Source organism: Sus scrofa, chromosome X (genome assembly GCF_054392235.1).
Source record: "Sus scrofa isolate SSC_HxYL_T2T_F1_AM1 chromosome X, Sscrofa_HxYL_maternal_Yorkshire_Landrace_v2.0, whole genome shotgun sequence".
Classification (NCBI taxonomy): Eukaryota; Metazoa; Chordata; class Mammalia; order Artiodactyla; family Suidae; genus Sus; species Sus scrofa.
The window spans coordinates 89146271-89171752 of NC_139401.1; the positions used below are offsets into that span (position 1 = coordinate 89146271).

Sequence of the window (25482 nt, forward strand, 5' to 3'; positions counted from 1 at the left end):
AATGGATGGGCAATGAGATCCTGCTGTATAGCACTGGGAACTATTGTCTAATCACTTCTGATGAACCTATACATGTATTTTTAACTGGGTCAACATGTTATACAATAGAAAATTGACAGAACATTATAAACCAGCTATAGTAAAAAAATAAAAACATAAAATTAAAATAAAGTCAAAATGTAATAGATGGAACAGAGAACATTACTTTTGAACGATGCAATAACTGCTTGCCCATATTTAGCGTTTATTAATTCTCAGATATGGCATTACATATTTTGATGTAGGAGCATTCTGTCAAATCCTAGAAAAGCAAATCAGGAGTTTATTTATTTATTTATTTATTTGTCTTTTTGCCTTTTCTAGGGCTGCTCCTGCGGCATATGGAGGTTCCCAGGCTAGGGGTCGAATCGGAGCTGTAGGCACTGGCCTACGCCAGAGCCACAGCAATACCAGATCCGAGTTGCATCTGCTATCTACACCACAGCTCACAGCAACACCCGATCCTTAAACCGATGAGCAAGGCCAGGGATCGAACCTGCAACCTCATGGTTCCTAGTCGGATTCGTTAACCACTGAGCCACGATGAGAACTCCAAATCGGGAATTTATATTTAGGGTGATATAGAACACAGAAAGGTACCTGAGGAAGAGAATTCTCTCATTTTTGAATTATGAAAGTTAATCAACTTGCCAGACATTATTTATTAAGTAGCAGCACTTTAACTCAACACAAAATAATAAAATTTTCTAGACCAAAGTCAACACTTGAAACTTAAGCTGTATGGATTCATATTATAATTGAAGCAGAGCTGTAGACCATCTGAGAATTTGGCTTTGTCATGATGGTTATGAGTTTTACAGTAGGTACATTACACAATTTCTCTGAAGCCATTTTTTTTCATGAATGTAGTTTATTTTGGGAGATGTATTAGTTTGCCAAGCAAGTCCTTCAAGAGGAATATCCTTGGTACCACACTGAGGAAATGAAGTTTGGGGACATAAAAAGCTATATACTGTCTGAACTCAAAGCAAAATAGAAAATGGAAGAGATTTCTTGTTTATGCCCATAACCATAAATAATTCTGAGGCTGTGTTCATGAGGTCACCTGGTCCTCTTATTTACTCTCCCCATTCCTAGCTACACGTCTGTAGGGAAAATAGTGAAGGACATTACAAAGTAGTTCATGTTATGTAAATTACCTAAGGCAGCATCAATCAGGATTTGCCAAATAAAGGTTAAATAATCTCATATCTATCTAAAATGTTTTTGAAATAATGATTTGACTTAGTCTTTTAAGCGCATATGTCAGCATGTATATCTTGTATATAATAGAGAGTAGATAAGTATTTATTGAATTGAATTATAGGTAAACTCTTAAACCCAAGTGCAAGCCTGAGATTAAAATTAGCATAGTTTAGCTCTCTAAAAGTAAAAATTATGTTGATATATTTCTCCAGTTCTATGTTGAAGTTAGATTCACTTCTGTTTGGAAATGCCCAAATACTTCTTTAACCCTCAAAATATATAAATAGCCCACGTTTAGGATAATTTTGGAAATGTATAGAATAGTCTGCCCTAATGAGAAATACTCCAAACTTGTCTTGCTTCTGTTTTCTTCCCTCACCAAAATAATTAGTGTAGTTTTTTTTAAAATCTCTATTCATCTCATGATTTCTATAGTAAAACCCTTCAGTGTCTCCCAGATTTTAGAGAATAAAACCCGAACTCCTTAGCATTCTAAATCTGCCTCTAACTCTCTGGCTTTATATCTCACTGTTCTCTTAGGTGAAGTGAGTGAATTGATGTCTTTACGACATTTTAGCTTTTGCCTCAGAGGGACTCTCATTGCCATTTCAGCAGTTATTTCACTTGTTCCTATTCCGTAGTCTTTTGTTTTTCCAGAGTGGCTCTACCATATCTTACCTGCTCTCCTCAGATTTTCTCTCCCTCCCCTCCTTATTGTTTTCACTTACTGCAAACATCCTAATCTCTTTTAAAATTAAGGTACAGTTGATTTACAATGTTGTGCCAATTTCTGCTGTACAGCAATGTGACTCAGTTATACATATACATATGTATATACATTCTTTTTTATATTCTTTTCTATCATGGTCTATCCCAGGAGATTGGATATAGTTCACTGTGTCATACAGTAGGACCTTGTTGTTTATCTAAATGGTTTCCATCTACTAACCCCAAACTCCCAATCCATCCCCTTCCCTCCCCACTCCCTCTTGGCACAAATGAACCTATCTACAAAACAGAAACAGACTCACAGACGTAGAGAACAGGCTTGTGGTTATAATATTATCTCCTACCAGAGAAAAGGGAAAGCATGTAGGCTTCAGAACCTCCAGTATGTCTTCTATCTACAAAGTTATCTCTACCCATAACTTTCATTAACTTGCTCTGTTCAACCTTATAAAACGGGCAGTGTTATGACTAATACTATTTCTCTTGTCATTATTAGTGACAGAAACAAAAATGTATTGAGGTATTACTGTGTCCTATGCTATGTTAAGCAGCTTTATGCATACCATCTCAGGAATTCTTCATGGCCCTATTACAGATTAGCACTATTATTAGCTGCATGTTATGGCTGAGGAAACTGAGGCCAAGGAAGGCTGGGGACCTTTTCTGAGGTGCAGCATTCAATTCCAGGTGGTGGAATGACAAGGATAGTGATTTTAACCACTGTTGGACTGGTGTGTGTGTGTGTGTGCGTGTGTGTGCACATGCACACATGTGTACATGTGTGAGACACTCTGCTACATGATAATTTACTTAACTCTGTTTAGGGCATCATTATCTCCTGCCTACTTTTCTTCTGTTACTCTGTTGCTTGTTTAATTCATCAGTTTCTAGTCTGCCCTTCTCTTTAGAAAAAAAAAAATCTTCTTAAGCCTTTCCCTGACTAAAAATGCATAAATGAATAGCTGGATGGATGAAAACCCTTCACTGGTCCTGAGGTCCATGATAGTTATTGGCCTCTCCTCATTACCTGGCATCAGTTTTTTCAAAGATCATCTCCTTTTACTCTACTTCCTTACCTCTAGTTACTACTATTCAACAAACGGCAATCAGAATTCAGCCTTAAAGATGACATTGAGGAGTTCCCATCGTGGCTCAGTGGTTAACGAATCCGACTAGGAACCACGAGGTTGCGGGTTCGATCCCTGGCTTTGCTCAGTGCGTTAAGGATCTGGTGTTGCCATGAGCCGTGGTGTAGGTTGCGGATGCGGCTTGGAACCTGAGTTGCTGTGGCTGTGGTGTAGGCTGGTGGCTATAGCTCTGATTAAACCCCTAGCCCGGAAACCTCCATATGTTGTGGGAGCGGCCCAAGAAATGGCAAAAAAAAGACCAAAAAAAAAAAAAGACAACATTGAAACTGATCCAAGAGAGATCATGAATTACCATCTAATTGCATCTAAAATTTACATCAGATTGACTCACTTTTCCTCTTCTGTGCTATCAGCACTTTAGCCCAAGCCAGTGTCATCTTTCCCTTCAACCATTGTAATAGACTTTCAGCCTGTTTTCTCCACTTACGCTTTTGCTCTCCTCCAAATCAATCTCTTGGCACAGCCCTCAATGTGACATTTCTAGAGTGCATTTGTGTTGCATCATTATTTATCTGCTTAAAGCATTAGTGCGTTATGTTTTGAATTTACAATGCTCTTTCCTGCCTCTGTACCATAACATATGCTTCCCCCTCTTTCTGCCACTTGCTGCCTGTCTCTCTCCTGCTTATTCTGAGTCTCAGCTTAAATTTCACCCTTCCTCTGATGCCTTCACTTATTAATCAAAATTAGGCCTCCCTGTTAAACTCTCTCGGAGCCCCTTTTGTCATTTCCTTTCTCAAAATTATCATGGTTTTTAACTAAATGTTTAATTGTGAGATTATTTGTTGAATATCTATAACCCCTACTAGATTGCAGCTTCTTTAAGTGTATATATCACATTGATTTAATTCACATGATAATGTACTTAAATGTTTGCTGAATGTATAACTTGAATGCAAAATCAAGTGGGCTCTTTTAGGTCCTGTCGAATTCTGTATCCCCATGGCACTTGATAACATTGAAGAAGTTAGATTCCTTACTGTATCATTTTTGTGTTTTTGTCTCCTCTAATGACAAATACTCTTTCCTATATTTTCTTGTCCTTTTCGGGCCACGCTTGTAACATATGGAGTTTCCCAGGCTAGGGGTCAAATCAGAGCTGCAGCTGCCCACCTATGCCATAGCCACAGCAACACCACCACCACATCTGAGCCGTGTCTGCAACCTACACCACAGCCACAGCAATGCCAGATCCTCAACCCACTAAGCAGGGCCAGGGATCAGACCTGTGTCCTCATGGATACTAGTCAGGTTCGTTACCACTGAACCACGACGGGAACTCCTAAATACTCTTTTCTAATTTTACTTCTATCATCTTTGCCAGTGTCCTGTAGAGTTTCCATTACTATATAACTTTCTGGATCATAAAAACCAAATCTCATCAGCTAGGAATAGACACGTGCCGGAAGTGGGATGACTCTTATAAGACTCCTTAAAATCATCATCAAACAGAAAAAAATAAAATTGACAAAACTGGGGACAACAATCTGGCTTTGATTTTTAAAAAAAAAAATAAATACACTTAACTGAGACAGTGACTGGGCTGCTAAGCTTTTTCTGAACTTTTTTTTTTTTAGCATTCATATCATTGGGCTTGCTTAAGCAAGTATGACATTACTTATCACATATAATAAGTTTCAAAGATACCAAAGAGAGAGAGAGAGAGAGAGAAGAAACAAATAAAAAACCCTGGGACCTTTCCTCTATCTAGAGGCAGACCTCCTGGGAAGAGGGGTTTGCTAGTTCCTACACCTTCTATGATCAATAGTCCTTTTCTTTAGCGGGGTAGATTGGCTGCATAGCTTCCCACTGACTTGTCCTCCAACTTGCCTCCCACAGAATTGAATTCGGTACATTGCTGTAATTATGTGCTGTACCTTTGCTGGGGAAAAAGGCACAGATCTTTGAAATCTCTGCCAGTTAGAACCCCCAGCAGGAGCTTTTAGACTCTTCCGAATATGTTTGCAACTCAGCTGTTCTCAAACCTCAGAGCTATGAAAATTCCCACTTGTCTTGCACTGAGGATGGAGACCCATACTGTGTGTATCTATTAAACTAACACATCTTCTGAGAAAAAGAAGGCAATAATTAGTTCTCTTAGTAAACCGTACTTTGTTTTTCTGACTTGAAAATTACCCATATTTTTCAATTAAAAACATTCTAAAGCTATAATCTAAGAGAAAGATGTTGATGTAGGCTTGTGCATAAAAATGTTTATAATGAAAAGCGAAGATTATGTGATATTGCTGACAGCACATTTAATTTTTTTTCTTTCTCTATGTAATATGTGAAGGCAGGAGGAGTGGATTTGCGCCTGTAGTTGAAAATACAACCATAAAGTCGATGTGCTTTTAATTTTTTTTAAATCCCCCTAAGAGCTTATGAGCTCTATTCAAGGTAGCTTAACTAGGTGAAAAGGAAATTCTTAAAAGCTTCTTTTTTCTCCCACATATCATCAAAGGCAATTAGTTTGGATGAAAAATTGTAGCTCTTCTGTTCCATTAATATTAAATCATTATTCAGGTTTGCATATTCACTGGGAAAATTGCGTTTTTCTTTATCTACATTCATTCAAAGTGTTCAGTGTTTTGATATGTAATGCCTTGATTGTTTCTATTTTCATTCCTTCTGTAAATATGAATACAATCTCTTACTTAGAGATGTGCATTCATTTTATCTGAAAAAAAAAAGAGCTGGTTTAATAATTGTGAGGTCAAGTAAAAGAAAACTTGCCATGACTCTTTCCCAAATCCATGTATTCAGATTCTTGTTCATTTCACTAACTTCTCATAATAATCCATTTTGTGAAGACTGCTTATTTCCATCAGCTTTTGCAGAAAAATGAGGTAAAAGAAAACCACCTGAAAGCTGAATGTTCAAATTAAGTCTATGAATGTCAGTCAATTTTGCTATTGATTGCTTTTCATTAAATTTTTTAAAAATGTAAAATTAACCCCCTTTTCCTCTCCACATATCAGTAATCCCTAAGATAACAGCATAGTACTACAGATGCTGTTGTGGCTGTTTTTGGCCTCAGACCTTGTTTCCAGTAGGATGTTTTGAAATTCTTGCTCCAATTCTTAGTGTAATTCTTCTGAGTTTCCAATGTCTCTTCGGACAGACATTGTTACCATGTTTTGTTCCAGACTAAAGATGAGTATATGTTTGTTGATGCATAATTTCTACATATCACTATCTTCAGGGAAAATATTCTCTATCAGCACATCGTTGTTTTTCTGGAATAGCGTGTGTTTTCAACACTGTTTTTCCAAAGCCTCATTTTTGCAGATTAACTCTGCCTCTTCTCTCTCCTGACATCTAATATATAAACATTTGCCACTGGCTCTATAGACCAGGTGCCCTTGTATTGATGATTTTGTCCAGCCCAGGTCCTAGAGGTACTACAGAAAGTACAGAAATGAACAGTAGAGAGCCCACTCTGGAGGGGGTTATGCCTACGAGAGGATAAGAAAATTATTTATTTAACAGAGAATCACAGATGTCCTTGCCTTATTTCCATACTTCCAAGCAGCTTTTTTGCTCAGCACTGAGTCTGGATCTCACAAACTTTATAGGCAGTTCTGCCTGTTGTCTAGCTTGAATCTACCCTTCTTTATTGTCACTTTATAATCATCACCTTTATTATTGTTACTATATGAAATTATTCCATATATTCAATGTACATTGGATTACAGTAATATTTAGGTATGGGGGGAAACACCTTGTCACAAATGTATCTGTTAATTCTATTGAATTTTTAATATTGTTGTTTTAAGACACTAGAGGATCAGTTATGCTCACATATGATAATAGTTAAAGGTACTTTTTTTAGCAGTACAAAAAGAAAGATAATATAAATCACTTTAAAGATGGGCAACATGTGACTGGAGGAGTAGCATACAGCCACTTCCTCTTCCTTCACACATGATTGTTTCACTTGGGCCTTTTTCCTTTCTCTATGGATTCTTATAGTAGTTTGGCAGTACATCAATATTCACCAGCTGCATAGGTAGTGAAGTGTATAAAATTCAAATTATATAAACAAAACTGTGTCTAGCTCTTTGGGGAAATAACCCACTTGTAGCTGCTCTCACTGAAGCTGTCAGTGTACTTTTTTTTTTTAATATAGAGCAAATCAGCTAAAGAAATGATAGCTGTTTGATGTGTTTTGATAGACAAGCATCTTGTAACACAAATAAATCCCCTACATAATACAACACCGTGGTCAGCATCCCACAGCACTTCACAGAATGAATTATAAAACAAAGGATGCCAGTCAACTAAAATGCTGCGAGGGACCACAAGTAAAAACAAACATACGTTTCAGCTGAGTTTTTGTTATATTTGCTTATATCACTTAGGTGCACTCAAGTACCTTTAAGAAACATGAGCCTTTTAATAATTGTATCTGTGACTGGGGATGTTGCTTAGTGCTTCCTATTATTATTTCTAAGCTTAGTTATCTAAGACATTCCCTTACTCACCCAGATCCTCTAATGGAGATTCAACTATTGTCTCTCAGTGTTCCCTGGTCTGATCATAAAAATTTACCCTTCTGTTTGCAGCAAATTCTATTCCTATGATCATAGCATACTGTTTGGTGGGTCCTGTTAAGAGACCGTATAGCTTCACCTCCTCCACAGTCTCTTGATTTTCCCAGTAACACATTTTCAGTGCTCACATTTCTAATCATAAATGCTTAGTATGCATTGAAACTGACTGAAGGGAAGCGCTGCATGATATTTACAAAGTGTTGAATAGATAATGAGGGCTGTTCTTCACCAAGCCCTGGAAACACATATCCCTTAATTGTGGATGAGAGAAACTTCATCTCAGTTTTGGCAGAACAGTCAGGAACTGTGGTTCCTTCTTGGGAATTTCTGAGGGTGAGTAAACAGGGTAATGTCAATAATAGGTACTGTTTTAGAGTTCTTCCATTGTGTCCTTGAACATAACAGGAATGTTACACATAGGATCTCATTTAAGTCTTCTTACAACTTGCATGGGTGACTTACCAATGGGGAAATAAAGTCCCAGAAACACTAGCTAACTCGCATTGTTGTAAGTATAAAGTAACATAACTGTTGTTCAAGTCCAAGTCTGTGTAACTCAAAAGTCCCTGTTTCCTCCACTACAGCTTACCTTATGGGCCTAGAGAATGGTTTCTCTCCTTTTCTGAAGATTAGGGTAGAAATTCTCTCAAAACTACCCTTCAAAATAGTTATATGATAGGGCTCTGAATTTTGGCTAAGATTGAGCCTTGGCTGTCATTGGAATGACCCACATGGTAGCTAATGACTTTACATGGGAGGTAGAGTACCTACCCCTTCCCCACATCAGCCTGTTATGATCCCTCTTCATACCTTGCATATACTTCCTAGTCCATCACTTTGCAGATACTGGAGTTTCTATTTGTGTAAATGAATACATCCATGCATTCATTCATTTTACAAGGATTTTTTTCTAGTCACCTATGATATTTATCATCTGCTATGTGCTAAACTTTATTCTAGTGGGTAAATGAAGGAAGAAATTCTGGCAGATCAAAGGCCAACTCTGACCCCCTTATAATGCACAACCTCTGCCCTAAATCAAGCTGATTGATGATAGAATCTAACCAGTAACAGCAGTTCAACAAAGTTAATTCCCTCACATTTCTGGTTTGACATCTTAGCTGAAGACACTATTTTGGGGACAGTAAAGCATTACCACTCACTGTTAATTTTGTTCAATAGACAATCTGTCCTTCTTGGGAGATCTGGAAAATGGTTAGTCAGCAAAGGAGTGCTTTTAAAATCAATCAGCAAATATCTGAATTTCTAATATATGCAGGAGCCTGTGCTAGGTGCTGTATGAGGTGCAGTCTTTGACTCTTCTCTCTATACATTCTCCTCATCAACAACCTGCTTCCCACAGCATCTATTCTGATAACTTCCACATCTGCCAACTCCAATACTTATCCCCTCCTAAACTCAAGGTCTGAATTTCCAAATGCTAACAGATATCAGAACAATCCCTAAAACTCAAAATGCCAAGAAGGCAATATTATTTCCCTATTAGAAAGGTGTCATTTTACGATTCATGTGAGGATTTGGAGGGGAAAAGGCTGGAGGAATCAGGGAACACATTTAAATGGTCTATTTTAATGTAAGGATAACCTGACCCCCCTTGCTGTACAGTGGGAAAATTAAAAAAAAATTATTAAAAAAAATAAAAAAAAATAAATGGTCTATTTTAGTAATTTAGCTATGAAGTACATAAATTTTAAGCTTGAATGACAAGAATGGAAAATAAGACAATTGTAAGAAATTCTTCAGTTTAAAATATAAGTAAGGAATGGTGTTACATTTACACAATTACATTGTGTTCACCACTACTTGAATATGACTCCAAGATTTGGAGCTAATAGTGGGAATCTACCTACTAGTGTCTTTGTTAGTAGTGAAATATACTGATGTCTGAGAAGATGGCACATCAAGTTCACTTAAATGCTAATAAAAATCCTTTGGCAACATCCAAGTGGTATTTTCCGTTTGCAGATCTAGTACTCTTTACCCCACCTTTTCACAACTTTAAAGGCAAACACTAAAAAAGAAGGAAGTAATATATATGGATCGTTTCTTTTTCTCCTACCTAACTATCAAAATAAGATTACTCGACGTGAATTTTCCCTTCTTTACTAATGAGGAAACTGAAGCAGAGAAATTAGGTAGGTTAGTTTCACACAGTCAGACTATGCAAATGTAGGTAGGTTCAGTCCTTTGACTGAATTTGCGACTGAGCTGTACCCTACCTGCCCCCCACTGCCTTAGTCCTTCATTAGCTTATTGGAGACAGCAGCGGATCAGTTGAAGCAAATTCCTATACCCTCATCATCTCAAACAAACAAACAAAAAACCTAAACAGTAAACCACAGCAAATTAGCACATCCTTCTGCCTTTATTAATGCCAACAGCTTTCTATCTCACAACAGACTCAAAACTTAGGAGTCAACTTTGAGTTTCTCCTCTCGTAACTGGTCATTACTAAGTTCCATTGATTCCTCCTTAATTCTGCCTTTTGTATCTGTTACTTCCTTTCCCTTCTTACTGTCAATACCCTAGGTCACTATTTGTTTCTAAGACCATTTGAAGACTTACTAATGTTATCCTTGCCACTAATCTCTCCTTCAGCCAATTATACATATACTCCCAATATGACTTGAGAGGAAGTGTGGTATAGTGGTTGAGAGTCTGGGTTCTGTGGACAGAATGTCTGAGGTCAACTCTCCAGGTCTTCAACATCTAATTTGATTTTGTGCAAGTTACTTAGTATTTTTGTGCCTCACTTTCCTCATCTTTAGAATGCGACTGGTGCTAATAATCTTTTCCTGGGGTTGTTTTAAGAATCAAATTAGTTTATATATATATATATAAAACATATCTGTAGAAGGATGTCCAGCACAAAGTACTCAATAAATGTTAATTGCTGTTATTAATGTTACTGTAATTTTAAAGTACACCTTCAGTCACATTATTTCAGTTGGATCTGGTATTAAAGAAAAAAAAAGATCAAATCTATGCTCTCTGGTTTGTAGGCCAAGGATTGAAATACAAAGCCCAGAGTGGATAAAAATAGGAATAAAAGCAGGTGATATTAGAACTGAAGCAAGACTAAAAAAATCTATGTAAGCCTGGGGTTTAAATTCCTTGTCAATCTCAGAAAGAAGCTACCCTAGTGAATTGGGTTCCTATAAGCCCTCCAGAACATGTCCAGGACAGGTACATGGTGAGTAACAACTGGTCAGAGTAGTTCGATGGGCTTTTAACCACCAAGGAAACTGAAAAACTGTTCCCTGAATATATAAAATGATGGAAAACATGGTTCTCTGCTAATGATATAGCCAGTTAACAGTGAAAGGAAAGGAGGAATTAAGTCAAAAGGGTTTGGAGGCAGTGGTAGAGATTTGCACATTCATGGAGCTGTAGACTTAGACATGGTTAACTTCCAATTTTGTGAAATTTTATGGTACTTTTGTCCAAATTTTGCCCCTAGGTATACACCTCATATATTCCTAATCTATAAAACTTTTCTCACACCATTCTTTCTCTGTACAACTTCCTTTTGGTCCCCCTTTGTGTTTGTTCTCTCCCCACTACTTCCTCTTCCTCTCCCTCTGTCCTGCCCCCATTGTTTTATTTTTATCTGTTTACCCATTTGTATCCCCTCTACTGTGAAGCCTTCATTAAACATTGTAGTCATAGAGTTTAAAGTTTTCTTTCATTGAACATTTCCAGCACTTAATTTCTTCTTTACCCATTTAGAATCATGGGCTGGTTTTATTGCTAGCTACGGTTTTCAAGTGATTGTGTTATGAGTTTTAGGCTATACTGAAAACTTTCTATGAGTAGATGGTGTGTCTTATACTTGCCACGTGAGTACTGAAGAAGCAGTAGGATCCTTTGGATATGATTCTGATCATAGTTTTAAAAGCTGTTAGTAAGTGATAGGACCTACATAAATATAGTAACAGTTAAATATTCTCAGCATACTCTTATACATTTGCCTATAAAAATGATGAAAGCATATAGGGAATTAGCAGAAGGCAAAGGTTAATTTTTGGAGAGGGAGGCATCCATGGTTAATGGGAAAATTCATTTCAAACAGCAAAAATGACGGATTATTCTTTGCTTTGGTATTAGAACAGAATCTGTTAAACAGCTCATTTTGCTGCTTTTGAAGGCTAGTTTGTGGCTTAAGGACTTCTGTTTATGCTGTCAAAATCTTTTCATGTTATCTACAGATATCTTAGTTCCTAATCTGTGCCTGGCATAAACTAAGCTATATGTAATATATATATATAACTTGGATTGTTAATAATTCTTTTCATTTGTGCATGTCCTCGTGCATGTTCTTAGGTGTCTACCCTCCCCTCGCCTCTCTCACAGAATTCATTTGGTGAATGAAAGCTAGTTAAATGACTTGGAGTTATGGGAATTTAAAGACTAAAGGAAATTATTATCATAGGAGCTATACCAAAGGGAATAAAGAATGTGCACCAATACTATGAAACAAGTAATTAAAACCTAAGTCGCACTGTTTTGAAGAAAACCAATATAGAATTATTGAATAATGTACTTAAAAGTAACTTCATGTGGTTTTACCATAACTTAATTAACATCAACATTCTGTCAAGTAGGTGAAATTCTGTAGAACATATGTAAATATTTAATATATTTTATGAATAGAAATCATAAGTTTAAAATTATTAAATGCTCAATCAGAGCTAGTCCTCTGATTTCAAACAGCATAGTAATAGGTAATTTTTTAGGGAATGTGGTTCACTTACATTTTCTATCATCATGTGCATTTTTCATACATGGCCCAACATTTCACTCAATTCACTGTCATATTTGTATATTTTTGTAATTTGCCTTAGGAATAGATTTTTGGTAGTTTAAATGTTATTGATGACTAATGTTTATGCAGTTAAAATATAGCAACTGCTTAGCTTCAATAATATTTTCTTAATGCTATAATGATGATTTCATTTATTTCTTTAAAACTCAACAGCTAAGTACTTTTTAAATTTGATAAAAATATTCCTTTGAAATATCTAAAACAAACAAGAATAATATGTGTTAAAACTCAGTGAGAATTTATCTTATGCAGAAATTTTACAATATTGTCTATAAAACTATCCCCACTAGAGAGAAGAATAACAGGCTTTAAATATATATTCTTATTCAGCATTCCTTATCTTACAGATGAGCTCAGTGAAAATGTTGCGGCCTCGTCTCAATAGCATTCTTTTCAAGCTCATGTTTGAAGAACATGTAAACAACATCAAACCAAGCATCATAGCAGTAACTCTGGCCTGTGAAGAACTGAAGAAAAGTGAAAGCTTTCACAGACTTTTAGAGTTAATCCTTTTGGTTGGAAACTACATGAACTCAGGCTCAAGAAATGCCCAGTCTTTCGGTTTTAAGATCAACTTTCTCTGTAAGGTAAGGTCACATTTTATATTGCCAATTTACAGTAATAATCTCTTCTATGAGAGAGCTCACTCTAAATAGCAATACTACATAAACCAAAACACGTATGCTTTAAAAGGATGAATTTTATGGCATGTGAATGGTATCTCAATTAAAACAGATAAATGATTTTGAAAAATCTTACTGTAGTGAAATCTCAAAGACTGCAAATTCTTTTCTAGTGTAGTACTGAACTCTTGCTGATCAATTCTTTCTGGAGTTTTTAGATTTAAAAACAATTCCTTTTATAAAGTAGACCACAATCTTGTATATCAATCCCTTCACACTTAATTTATGTTTCTTCAAAAAGTAGTTGAGAAGCTAAATTTAATGAGGTAAATAGCCAGAAATTCCTTTCTGAATATGCTTTGCTTATTGTCCTCTAAGAAAATTATAGTATTTATTGTTGAATAGTTTTTTGCTATTAAGTTTATGCTAGGTGTCTAGACCATTAACTAAAAGTTTTTAAAAAATCAAGTGACAATCATAGGTCACAGATGTGGCCCGGATCCTGCATTGCTGTGGTTGTGGCATAGGCTAGCGGCTACAGCTCCGATTTGACTCCTAACCTGGGAACCTCCATATGCTGTGGTGTGGCCCTAAAAAGCAAAAAAAGAAGAAAAGAAAGAAAGTAAACAAAGAAACAGGACAGTGCAAAAGTGATTTCCCTAAAATGCAAAAAAAGAAGAAAAGAAAGAAAGTAAACAAAGAAACAGGACAGTGCAAAAGTGATTTATATATCCACTTTTAGATTAGAGCAAACCAAGTTATTCAAGGAAAAGAACTGTTACACAAAGAAAATGGAACACACTCAGATGAAGGCTTATAAGAAAGCTAGAGACAAAAATCTGAAAACAAGCTATCTATCGCTGACATCTCACCATTCTTTCACTTGTCTTTTTACTTTAACATCTGAAAACATTACAGTATTTTGGTTAGTTCTTGAGGTATATTATTACAAGAATCCCCAATCTAAGAACAGATATAAATTTCTTTTCTATTCATACATTAAATAGATGTGCATTACATACACATGGACTAGCATTTTTAGTATGTATCAAAAATGATGTATTCCTGATAGTTGTAACCCAGATAGACATAAAAAGTAACATTTGGAGATAATAGGATGCATAATGAAATTGTATCTGTTTATTCCCGATTTATTTTTGAGGGGTGTAAGGAAGGAAAATAGGGAAGATGTCTGGCATGCTAGATTTTTGTCAAAAGAACATTTTTAGCCCCTCTTCTTGTGATATTAGGGAACATGAAATTATTGACAATGCCAAAGAGAATAAGGCAATGTTTCGAATAAATTGGAATAACTCACAGCTAGATTTGTAGGATAAAACTAAATACTTAAGACCCTTTCATTTTATTGCATAGCATATTCTCAATACTAGTGAAAACATCTCTTATCAAGATGCTGCTTGTCTAGAGTATATGCTGTATGCACAGTGAGTGAATCTTAAAGTATTTTTGGTTGAGAATTACAAAAATATTATAGATTAAAAGAGAATATTATTAGAAATTTGTAGCATTACCTCTTTCACATTTAATTCATGTAAGAAACATTTAGAACAAACTATCCTAATTTGAATAACTAGTTACCTTTTTTAAATGCGTTAATTTCACGTATTCAAATTAATTACATGAACTGAATTTTTGGAAGTAAGAATGAATAAGTCATTAATACATAGGAACAAAAGATTGCATTAATCTTACAGAAGGATTGAACAGTTGCATCTTATATTTTGGAGAGAAGCTTCTTCCTGTCATCTACCTGTCAAATAAAAGTTCTTCTAGCCAGTGCTGGTCTGACATCTATCACTAGAGGTATGCTCAAAGGATTCAACACAAAGATTTTTGCCAACTCCAAATAAAGTAAAAAATAATCTTGTGGGATATATTATCATATAGTAATAGAAGTTCTAAAAGAAAAAGAAGTGAATGTTTTAAAATCTACCCCTCCCCCACTTTTCAGCAGAATTTTTATCTTCAGGGACAGTCTTGTCATTAAGAAAGAGAAATATCATATACATGCATGATATTCCTACAATGTCTAGGATTAAAAGGATGTTCATGGAATACAAAGGATTCTGAGTAGATGTAAATGTCTAAAATGACAGAAATTTACTGAAATACCTTGAAATAGTTAGCTTAGGTTTAAAATGGGGTTAACTAACTACAGATGTAGTTAGAATTGCTGTTAAATTCCAGTTATTTTATAGAAGATTATTTGATTTTTTTTTCTTAGTGTTTTTTTTTTCCTTAAAAAATAGCAATGGGAACTTTCTTTGCAGAGTACTGATTATGTTTTTAAAATGATACTATTTACCTAACCAGATGATAATTTCTTTCTCAGTGAATTTAAAACTGTAACCCACTGCTTTTCACAAGAAGCTATAGATCATGTTATATTCATCTACTTAAAAAGGAACGATGACGTAAGAAGTCGAACTTATCAGATGTTTCTTGTGGGGAAGTAATGTTATTCAAATGGTCAAAATTGACTCCTATAATATTTGCTAAGAAAAGGAAAACAGACAGGTTAACCTAGATGTCAAATATCACTAAAGGGTATCATTACTATAAGTATTACCCTCACCACAAAATGCTTTGTTAATTTGCAGCAGTGTATTATCACTTGTGAGTCACCAAACCAGGGTGCTGAACTGTAATAAAAATCATTTCTATGCAGATGTGTTTCCAGTGTTAGCTTGGCCCCTGCTTGCCTGTTGGTTATTAAAATTCTAACCAATAGAAATGTTGTACTTCAGGGTCACTTGTTGTTTATGTTTTCAATGTATAATATGTATAATCTACATAGGAACAAAACATTTTAAAATACTTAGAAATCCCTAGGCATTAACCTTCATGGGTATATCAGATAAGGGTCTTTCTTTGCAAGCAACAGAAAGTGACTCCGCCTGATTTAAGAAAAAAATGGAATTTATAGGGAGAAGCTCAGCTGGAAACAGAGGAGAGGCTGCAGAACTTTGGCTTTAAAAAGCAGCAACTGGAAGTTCCCGTTGTGTCTCAGCAATAATGAACCTGACTAGTATCTGTGAGGATGCAGGTTCAATCTCTGGCCTTGCTCAGTGCGTTAAGGATCCTGGCGTTGCTGTGAGCTGTGGTGTAGGTTGAAGAGGCGGCTCAGATCCTGTGTTGCTGTGGCTGTGGTATAGGCCAGCAGCTGCAGCTCCGATTCAATCCCTATCCTGGGAATTTCTATGTGCTGCGGGTACGGCCCTCCAAGGGAAAAAAAAAAGAGAGAGAGAGAGAGAATCTACAAAGGACCTAAGAAAAAAGTTGTATCTAAGTACTCTAAATATTTCACAATATCTAATCATTTGTAACTGAAATAATGTGGAGTGTCTTTATCTAAACTTAGGACCTTAACATTAGAAATTATCTAGTCTAACCTCTTCAGTCTCCAGATGAGAAGTATTTCGCTCAGAGGAGTGAAATACTTTGGTTGAGTATTGGTCAGCTCATACTGCCATAAAAGAATACCACAGACTAGGTGGCTTAACAGAAATGTATTTTTTCATGGTTTTGGAGACCTGGAAGTCTGAGATAAAGATGCTAACCTGGTTGATATCTTGTTAGGGCTCTCTTCCTGGATTGCTGCCAGCCACCTTCTCACTGTGGAACAGCCAGGTTCATAAAGCTTAGCCACAATGGGAACTCCCTCTCTCACTCTTTTTTTTTTTTTTTTTTTTTTTTTTGACTTTTTGCCTTTTCTAGGGCCACTCCCGTGGCATATGGAGGTTCCCAGGCTTGGGGTCTAATCGGAGCTGTTGCTGCCAGCCTACGCCAGAGCCACAGCAACGCCAGATCCGAGTCGCGTCTGCGACCTACACCACAGCTCACGGCAATGTCGGATCCTTAACCCGCTGAGCGAGGGCAGAGATTGAACCCGCAACCTCATGGTTCCTAGTCGGATTCATTAACCACTGCGCCACAACGGGAACTCCCTCTCTCACCCTTTTTTTTAAAAAAATGTAATTGGAAGAGCTTTCCTTTCATGTTTTTATAATGTCCTTTGCTATTCTGCTTCTTCTGCTTTTTACCTTTTAGCTCTTCTTCTCTGGTTCCCACTACATATTGTGAGGATAATTATTATAGGAATGTCCACACTTTACTATAATTATTTTGTTTCTTTTTCTAAGAAGTCAGAACTCATGGGGGGTGGTGGTTATTATTTTATTCTACATATTATTCCCAGTGTCTATTGTATAGGAAGCCCTCAATAAACTACCGTTGCATGAAAGCTAGGCAATTTGATTAAATAAAGGATATGTTGTGAGTGTTCAGCATAAGTATTAACATTTTTAAAGTGAGAGAATTTAGTTCCTCACAGATTAAAGAGTGTATTTTTACCTTCAAAACTATTGCATTTGGAATTGTAACACTTTGCTATGGTTTATTTGTAAAAACATAAAAATGTTGTTTGCTATAAATATAAAGCAGAGATTCACCCTCAAGTATGGGTCAATAAATAAATATGGGACTATTAATATATAACCAAAAATATTTGCGAAAATAATCATTATAGGATATACTAAAAGGCATCCTAGCAAAGATCAATAAATCCTGGTGAGTAGTCTATGCATTTGGCTGCTTCTGTTTTTACGGTTTATAAAATAAATTTCCTTGTGATTCAGGGAAGTTTATTATTATTAACTCCATTTTGCAAATTAGAAAACTAAACCCCTGTTGGGTTAAACACCTTTTTCAAGATCCAAAAGCTGGTAAATGCCCAAGTTTGGACTTAAATCTAAATTTTCTGTGTCCAGAATTTACAACACTGCCTCTCACTGCATTGTAACAGAATGTTTTTTAGTTACATGTGGTTCATTTCAAGGAAGCATTACAGAACCAACTCTGCCTCTTGCAGAGTACTGAAAACAGGGAGAATCATATGTGATTGTTTTAGACTCCTTAGTAGTTTGTAAAATTGCGAGTGTCTCTTTTTTGTTATTCAAATAGAAATAGTAGGCATTTGGGGAATATTAATAGAAAGTTTCTCCTGTAATAGATTTTAATTATCCAGGTAGTAGAACCCCTATATTTGTAATTAAATAGCATTCAGTAATCTGAATAATTATAGATCAATCACATGTGTGCATGTATAGGCATTCAGACCATATCAGTTTGGCGTAGGCAAGGTTGGCTATTCTTCTCAAACCATGTTTTCTACAAATGATCTGTTCACAGGAGAGCTGGCTTACCTGGATCACTCAGTGATCGGAAGCAGAATTCGAATCCACAATTTCAAATTATTTCAGTGGCTCAGTGTATTTTTTAGAATTTGATCATCTCTTTTGCTTCGCTCAAATATGCTTCTTCCTGGAAGACAGTGTTTGACATTATTTGGATTTGGGGCACATGTGATTGATAATTTGCTGAGAAGAGAGTTGCTTCAAGGGATATAATTTGTCTTAGAAAAATTACGTGAAAGAGATTAGATTCTCTATCAAGAATGGAGTTGAATGGAATGTTCAGTCTTCTTTTTCCCTTTTTTTTCCTGTGGGTTCTTTAAATTTTCCTCCATGTGGGGCTCTTTGCAGCTGAGTTTCCACTTGGTGATCTCCCTGAATCCCTGATTATAATCAGTGATATAAGATCCAATGCTACTTCAAAATACAAGGGGGCTCATTCCTGTTACTATGCATTTTTAAAATATTACCACATAATATTGTGATACACTGTATCATTCACTCATCATTTATGACCAGTAGACACAAACATCTCAAGGTAAAGGTTTGTCTCTGCCTCATTGTATTACATACATTGAAGCAAGAACATTCACCATTGTTGATCTCTGAGATAACTAAGCACCATAGAATGGCATAAGGACAGGATATCTTTCTTAATCTTAAATGGTTTCCTTTGTTCAGCATATTTGTTCCTTGATCTTTATTTAAATCCATTGTGTTGTATTGTATTGTGCTTAATGGGCTCTCATCATTGATAACCACTGAATAGTTTCTTGAGCTTAAAGATGAATGTTGAACCTTTATGTTACTGCCAGTTGTGACATTTTAAATTCCGTTCCCATAACTATGCCAGGGGTTTTTGTTTCCTGTAGTTCCTCATGAAAATCAGTATACTGAAATTTGTGATTTTCAAAGAGCAAGCATTAATATTACTTAAGTCAGTAAGTGCAGAAATGTTGAAATGTATAGAATGCTAAATTTATTTTTTTTTTGAGAAATGACTTTCCGTAAGCTCTTTTAGCTCCCGTATGTGATTCATTATATGTCCTGAGGCACATACTGTTTAATCAGTGCATGTGGACTTGTGCGTGTAGGCAAATGTTAATAGTGAAAGACCTCTTCAGTCATTGCATCTTTTCAGTAATCAGGATGCCAGCTCATACCCAACCCAGAGCCCTCACCTCCAATGCCCTCTATGCCATTTAAGATCTGAGCAAAACACAGGCTACTTCTGAGTTTCTCTTCTTTAAAAATGCAGCCCTCTAAGAGTTGAAAACATATGAGTGAGTGCACATCCCTAATTTTGTTATCCCATGAATACATTACTGTCTGCTTTGAAGACTGTCCTTCAGTGTGAAAATCAGCCTTTTTTCCCAATTCTAAGATGTAGCATACCTAGTCTCTTTCTCTATCTGGTGTATTTCTGTCTTTGGAGATGCTTTCTTTTAAGAAAGTAATCTCAATTTTTCCAAATGGTTACAATAATTTGCTTATTTATGTTAACGTGGAGATGCATTGTATCTTATTCTCTGTAGCCTACATTATGGAATTGAGATGGGAGAAAAGACTGACTTCTGTCTCCTCAGGGCTAAAACTATATGATTATGTTAGGCACAGGAATTAACCAGTTTTATAGATATACATCTTCAAGTTGGTATAGTTATGAAAGAGTGTCTATCAGAATATCTTTTTTGAAATCTTGAGCTCTGATTAAAACAAACTCACACCTTTATTCTCCTACTTGTGTCTAAAAATACAGAAGTCCCATGAGCTTATTTAAAGATTTTCTCTAAGTTGAAATATTCATTAATTTACATTCATTGCTGCAAATTAGTCAGCTAATACTTTAAATGTAACACTTGTTTGTTTTCTCAGAATTTGATTACATCTGTTTAGATATTATCACATTTACAACACTTTAGTTTAGGTTGTGTGAAAACTTCATTATCCTCCCCAAATTTCAGTTTATTAAATTCTCTGGAGAACAGTAGTTTGGAAATGTAATTTGTCTGATGCAGGCTTGATTAGCATTTCTTGTCAATACAGACTGCTTTGGAGACATTGGCTTTTTTTCCACTCAATAAGCTTTTCTATTTTACTTAGATATGTAAAAATGTTCTGTCCTCTAATCACATACACACACACACATACACACACCAAGGCCCTTAACTGTAATCTGTAATATAGTGGAGTCTCTTATTCTATCCATGGTTTTACCTCCTGTGTAACAGTTAAATCTGCTTCCCATATGTTTGGATAATTTGCTGTGTGGAGTAATAATATGGTATATACCTACATACTTGCCCTGTGGACCGGTTATGCCTAGTTATTGGACTCCCCTTTGCAAACACATGATCTTTTTGATATGGAAGGGATTCCAATTTTTGAGTCTTATATTAGGAAAAGGACTGAGAAAAAGGAAATAAAAGCCAGACCAAGCCCCAAAGTGAATGAGTGAGTGAGTGAGTGAATGTGTGTGTGTGTAGAACAAGAATGAAAGAGCAAGAGATGGAGAGGCAAAATAAGAGAGAAAAGGAATGAAAGCTTAAGAATGTTTCAGTAGTGATTTTCAGAATTGAATGATTCCAGAGAAATAGGATTGAGTTAAATATTTCTTCTTATACATAAATTGACAAACCCATAAAGAGCTTTTAAAAATGCAAATTAAGCATTGCCATATTATCCTTCTTATCTCCTGCCAATAATAATTATTAAAAAGCCAACAACATATATTTGTATATAGAACTATAGTGAAGGATAGAATTTGTTTCCAGTACAGGACTTGTGTATGGCTTGGTTATGACTCATTAAATACAGATACATCTCAATGAAAGCAAAAAAAGAAAAAGAATACATCTGTATATGCTTTCATTTTTTAAATTGTATCCTACTGCACTGATATGAAAAAATGCAATCAACTTAATACTGTGCCACAACTATACTGGTTGAAGTCATTGTGACTAAACAGTAATGAATATAGTCAACTGTTATATTAGGTAGTATGTCTGGCAGAGATGAGATGAATAATTCTCTAGGTTACAAAAAATCTTTTTTTATTCTTGATGAGTCTCCCATATATCAGGGGTGGCAATAAACAATTTCAGCACTGGAGCAGACAAAAAAAAAATGATGATTTATGGGACGAGCTGTAGGTCTTACTAGGTTTGCCACAAAGACTGTTTCCATGGAAGATTTAAATGAACCCAGCTGGCTTAGTATTCTGTGAATTGCTGTAGTCATTTTCTGAGTTTAATCTTATGACTGATTTTGTAATTCTCACAGTAGGGGAAAGTTGACAACATGAACAGCATTTAGTGAATATAATTAGTAAGTTGGAAAACAAATGCCTTTTTACTCTATAAAAGCTCTGTTCGAAGAGGATTTCAACCCTGTATAAAACTGTTGTTCCAAAAATGTGGCTCTGGTGACTGCATGTGACTGATCATCTTAGAAACTGATTTTCCTGCCCAATGAAACCATATTAATGAGGGCATGGCATAATTTTAAGAAGGAGGGCTGATGCCCATGGAAGGGGTTTATGAGTAGTTAATATTCAAACAAAATTCTAAACATCCAATCATCCCTGTGACAATTTTAGGGAACCTAAGAATTACCTTTATTCATAAATACTTTTCAGGTAGTATTTGGTCAGTAAGATGGCCCCATTTATTATTTTCTCTGGAACAGTGCTGGATGCATTGTAGGATAAAGAGAAATAAAGCATACATCTCTAGTCTTTGAGAGCTTGATGAACTAGTTGCCAATGCCATTGTAATGCAGCTAGTTTTAAGACTAAAATAAGAGACAGGGTGAGTAGCAAAGGGAGAAGGCTGTTATATAATAGCACAGCATGAAAAGTAATCTATGTTGCTATAAATACTGGTTAACTAACTACAAGATAGCAAAATACCTCTGTTACAAGGTAGCCCATTCTATAAAGCTGCCCCTCTTCTTTAGAAAGGAAAAGCACAATACCAGACTTATTTACATGCGCATTACTTCTCTTCCCCACACCAAACTTTAGATTTTGCTTTTCCTGACCTCTGTCATTGGGACAAACACAAAAACTTGCCATTCACTTTTTCTTTTCTTTCATTATCTTTATTTTTTTTTAGTATTTTATTTTTTGGTCTTTTTGCCTTTTCTAGGGCCGAACCCATGGCTTATGGAGGTTCCCAGTCTAGGGGTCTAATCAGAGCTGTAGCCACTGGCCTACGTCAGAGCCACAGCAACGCGGGATCCGAGCCGTGTCTGCGACCTACACCACAGCTCACGGCAACGCTGGATCCTTAACCCACTGAGCAAGGCCAGGGATCAAACCCGCAACCTCATAGTTCCTAGTCGGATTTGTTAACCACTGCGCCACGACGGGAACTCCCATTTCCTTTATTTTTTAATCTGTATTCTCGGAATACTTTTTTTCCCTTTTATGTCCTGGTAAGAGTAGCTTTAAAACTGCTTCTCTTAAGTTTTTACCTGCTTTCTATGATTAAATGTTAGTATTTTTGAAATTTTGGACAAAGTGAATCAATACCTGTTCAAAACCAGTAATACAGTCGTACTATTGTATGGCTGTTAGATGCCCGTACCCTTCATTATTCACTAATTGGGCAAAACAAAACAAAACGAAAAATAATATTTCTTTTAATAAGAGAATGTTGTGAGATTTTTTTTCAGGTTAAATGGGAATGAAGAATGTCACTGTTTAATGTTCTATGTGAGGACTCACTCTAGGGTCCAGGAAACTTTGAGGAGATTTAAGCTATTCAGAGGCTTACTATTTAGATAAAGGAGCTCAAAATTAAAATTCAAGCAGATAGATGGATACTTATATTAAAACAATATTTTCCTTGGAAACGTGTTAAAGAAAGCTGAAAAGCATCATAAGCTATTCAAAGATTTGGAGAGAGATGCAGGTATACGATTCCAAGGATATTTTTATCAATCATGACCTGGGTCATTAGGATCCCTTTATGTTTACAAGTTTCAGCTTTCAAGAAATATAGGAGAAAGGCCCCAGGGTACCCATCAATTTCTGAAAGTATCTTCTTAGGACTTTTGTTTGTTTGTTGTATTAATTCAGAAGCAAAACATGTTCAGCATCAAAGGACACTTTCAAGAGCAATTTGAACTTAACCTGTAATTTTTAATAGTATCTTTACTGAAGTATAATTGGTATACTGTCATATTAACTTTAAATATGCAGTCTGATAAATTTTGTTATTTGTATACAGTTGTGTAACCTTCATTGAAATCTAGAGTGGCCTTTTGCAGTCAGTCCCCACTCCTAGCTCCAGACAACTGCTTGTTTGCTTTCTGTCACTATAGTTTTACCATTTTGTATGAATGGAATCATCAAGTAATGTAGTGTTTTGTGTTACTTTGTATTCAGTATGGCTTTCACTTAGCATGTACATTATGGCATATATCAATGGTTTCTTTTTATTACCGAATAATATTCCTTTGTATGAATATGACATGTTTCCGTTCATCAGTTAATGGAGATTTGGGTTATTTCTACTTTTTGTCTATTTCAAATAATGCATCTTTTATTTATTTATTTATTGGCTATGCCCGTGGCATGCAGAAATTTCTGTGCTAACGATTGAACCCAAGCCACAGCATTGACCCTTGCCACAGCAGTGACAATGCTGGATCCTTAACCTACTGAGCCACCATAGAAATCCTAATGCTGCTATTAATATTCATGTACAAGGCATAAATTTCATTTATCTTGGGTAAATACCTAGGAGTGGGAACACTGTCTTACGGAAAGTATAGGTTTAATTTTAAAAGATACTGTTTTCCAAAATGTCTATATCATTTTATATTCACACCTACAATTAAATTAAACCACAATGAGATACCATTTCATACCCATGAGACTGGAAAAACTTTAAAATTCTGATAATAAAGTATGAGTAAGAATATGTGTCAAACGGAACTGCTGGTGAGAATGTAACTTAGTACCTCTATTTCAGAAAACAATTTGGAACTATCTAGAAATGCTGAATATACAGTGACCAGAAATGTCACTCCTAGTATATTTTCTAGATAAGCTATTACATAAGGACTCTAGAGACATATATAAGAATAATTGTAGCATCACAGGACACTTTCAATAGAGTAAAAAGACAACACAGAGAATGGGAGAATGTATTAGTAAATCACATATCTGATAAAGAATTAACATCCAAAATGTATAAAGAACTCCTACAAGTCAACCAAAAAAAAAAAAAAAAAAAAGCCCACAAGCAACCAAATTGAAAAATGGGCAAAAGACTTTAATAGACATTTGTCTAAAGAAGATGGCTGGGGAGTTTCCATTGTGGCGCAACAGAAACGAATCTGACTAGGGACCATGAGGTTGTGGGTTCACCTTGCTCAGCAGGTTAAGGATCCAGCATTGCTGTGAGCTGTGGTGTAGATCACAGATGCAGCCTGGATCTGGCGTTGCTTTCTCTGTGGCGTAGGCTGGCACCTATAGCTCCGATTAGACCCTTAGCCTGGAAACCTCCATATGCTTTTTAGGTTTGGCCCTAAAAAGACAAAAATAAATAAATAAATAAATAACATGGCTGATAGGCACATGAAAATATGCTCAGCATCACTAATCATTAGGGATATGTCAATCAAAACCACAGAGAGATACCACTTCATATCCATTAGGATGGCTACTATCTAAAAATCAGAAGAAGAAAAGTTTAGGAAACTGGAACACTTGTGCATTGCTTGTATGAATGTTAAATGGTACTCAAAAAATTAAGGTTGGAATTACAGTATGCTGGAACATTCCACTTCTGTGTATACACATAAAAGAGTTGAAAGCAGAGACTTTAACACATATTTGTACACCAGTATTTATATCAGTATTGTTTACAGTAGCCAAAGCTAATTGTCCACTGACAGATAAATGGATAAACAAAATGTGGTATACACATACAGTGGAATATTATTCAGTCTTTAAAAAGAAGGAAATTCTGGTATATCCTATAGCATGGATGAACTTTGAAGACGTTATGCTTAGTGCAATAAGCCAGACACATTAAGACAAATATTGAAAATTCGCCTTAATTGAGGTACCAAGAATAGACAAATTCATACCGACAAAGTAGAGTAGTGGTT

At 35.8% G+C, this 25482-nt stretch overlaps 1 protein-coding gene across 11 annotated transcripts in view; it reads left to right on the forward strand.

Annotated features, from left to right (window-relative positions):
* The window catches only part of DIAPH2 (diaphanous related formin 2), a 1391236-nt gene that overhangs the window by 449991 nt on the left and 915763 nt on the right, over positions 1-25482 (forward strand). For 10 of the 11 annotated variants that reach the window (XR_014834653.1, XR_014834654.1, XR_014834655.1 and 7 more), the window contains one exon: positions 12869-13108. The exons of the other annotated variant lie outside the window; for it this stretch is intronic. Coding sequence is in view for 7 of the 10 variants with exons in the window: in XM_085006645.1 (XP_084862771.1) it covers positions 12869-13108 (240 nt within the window). In the remaining 3 variants the exon portion in view is untranslated. The remainder of the gene's footprint in view (positions 1-12868; positions 13109-25482) is intronic. 11 annotated transcript variants of the gene reach the window in all.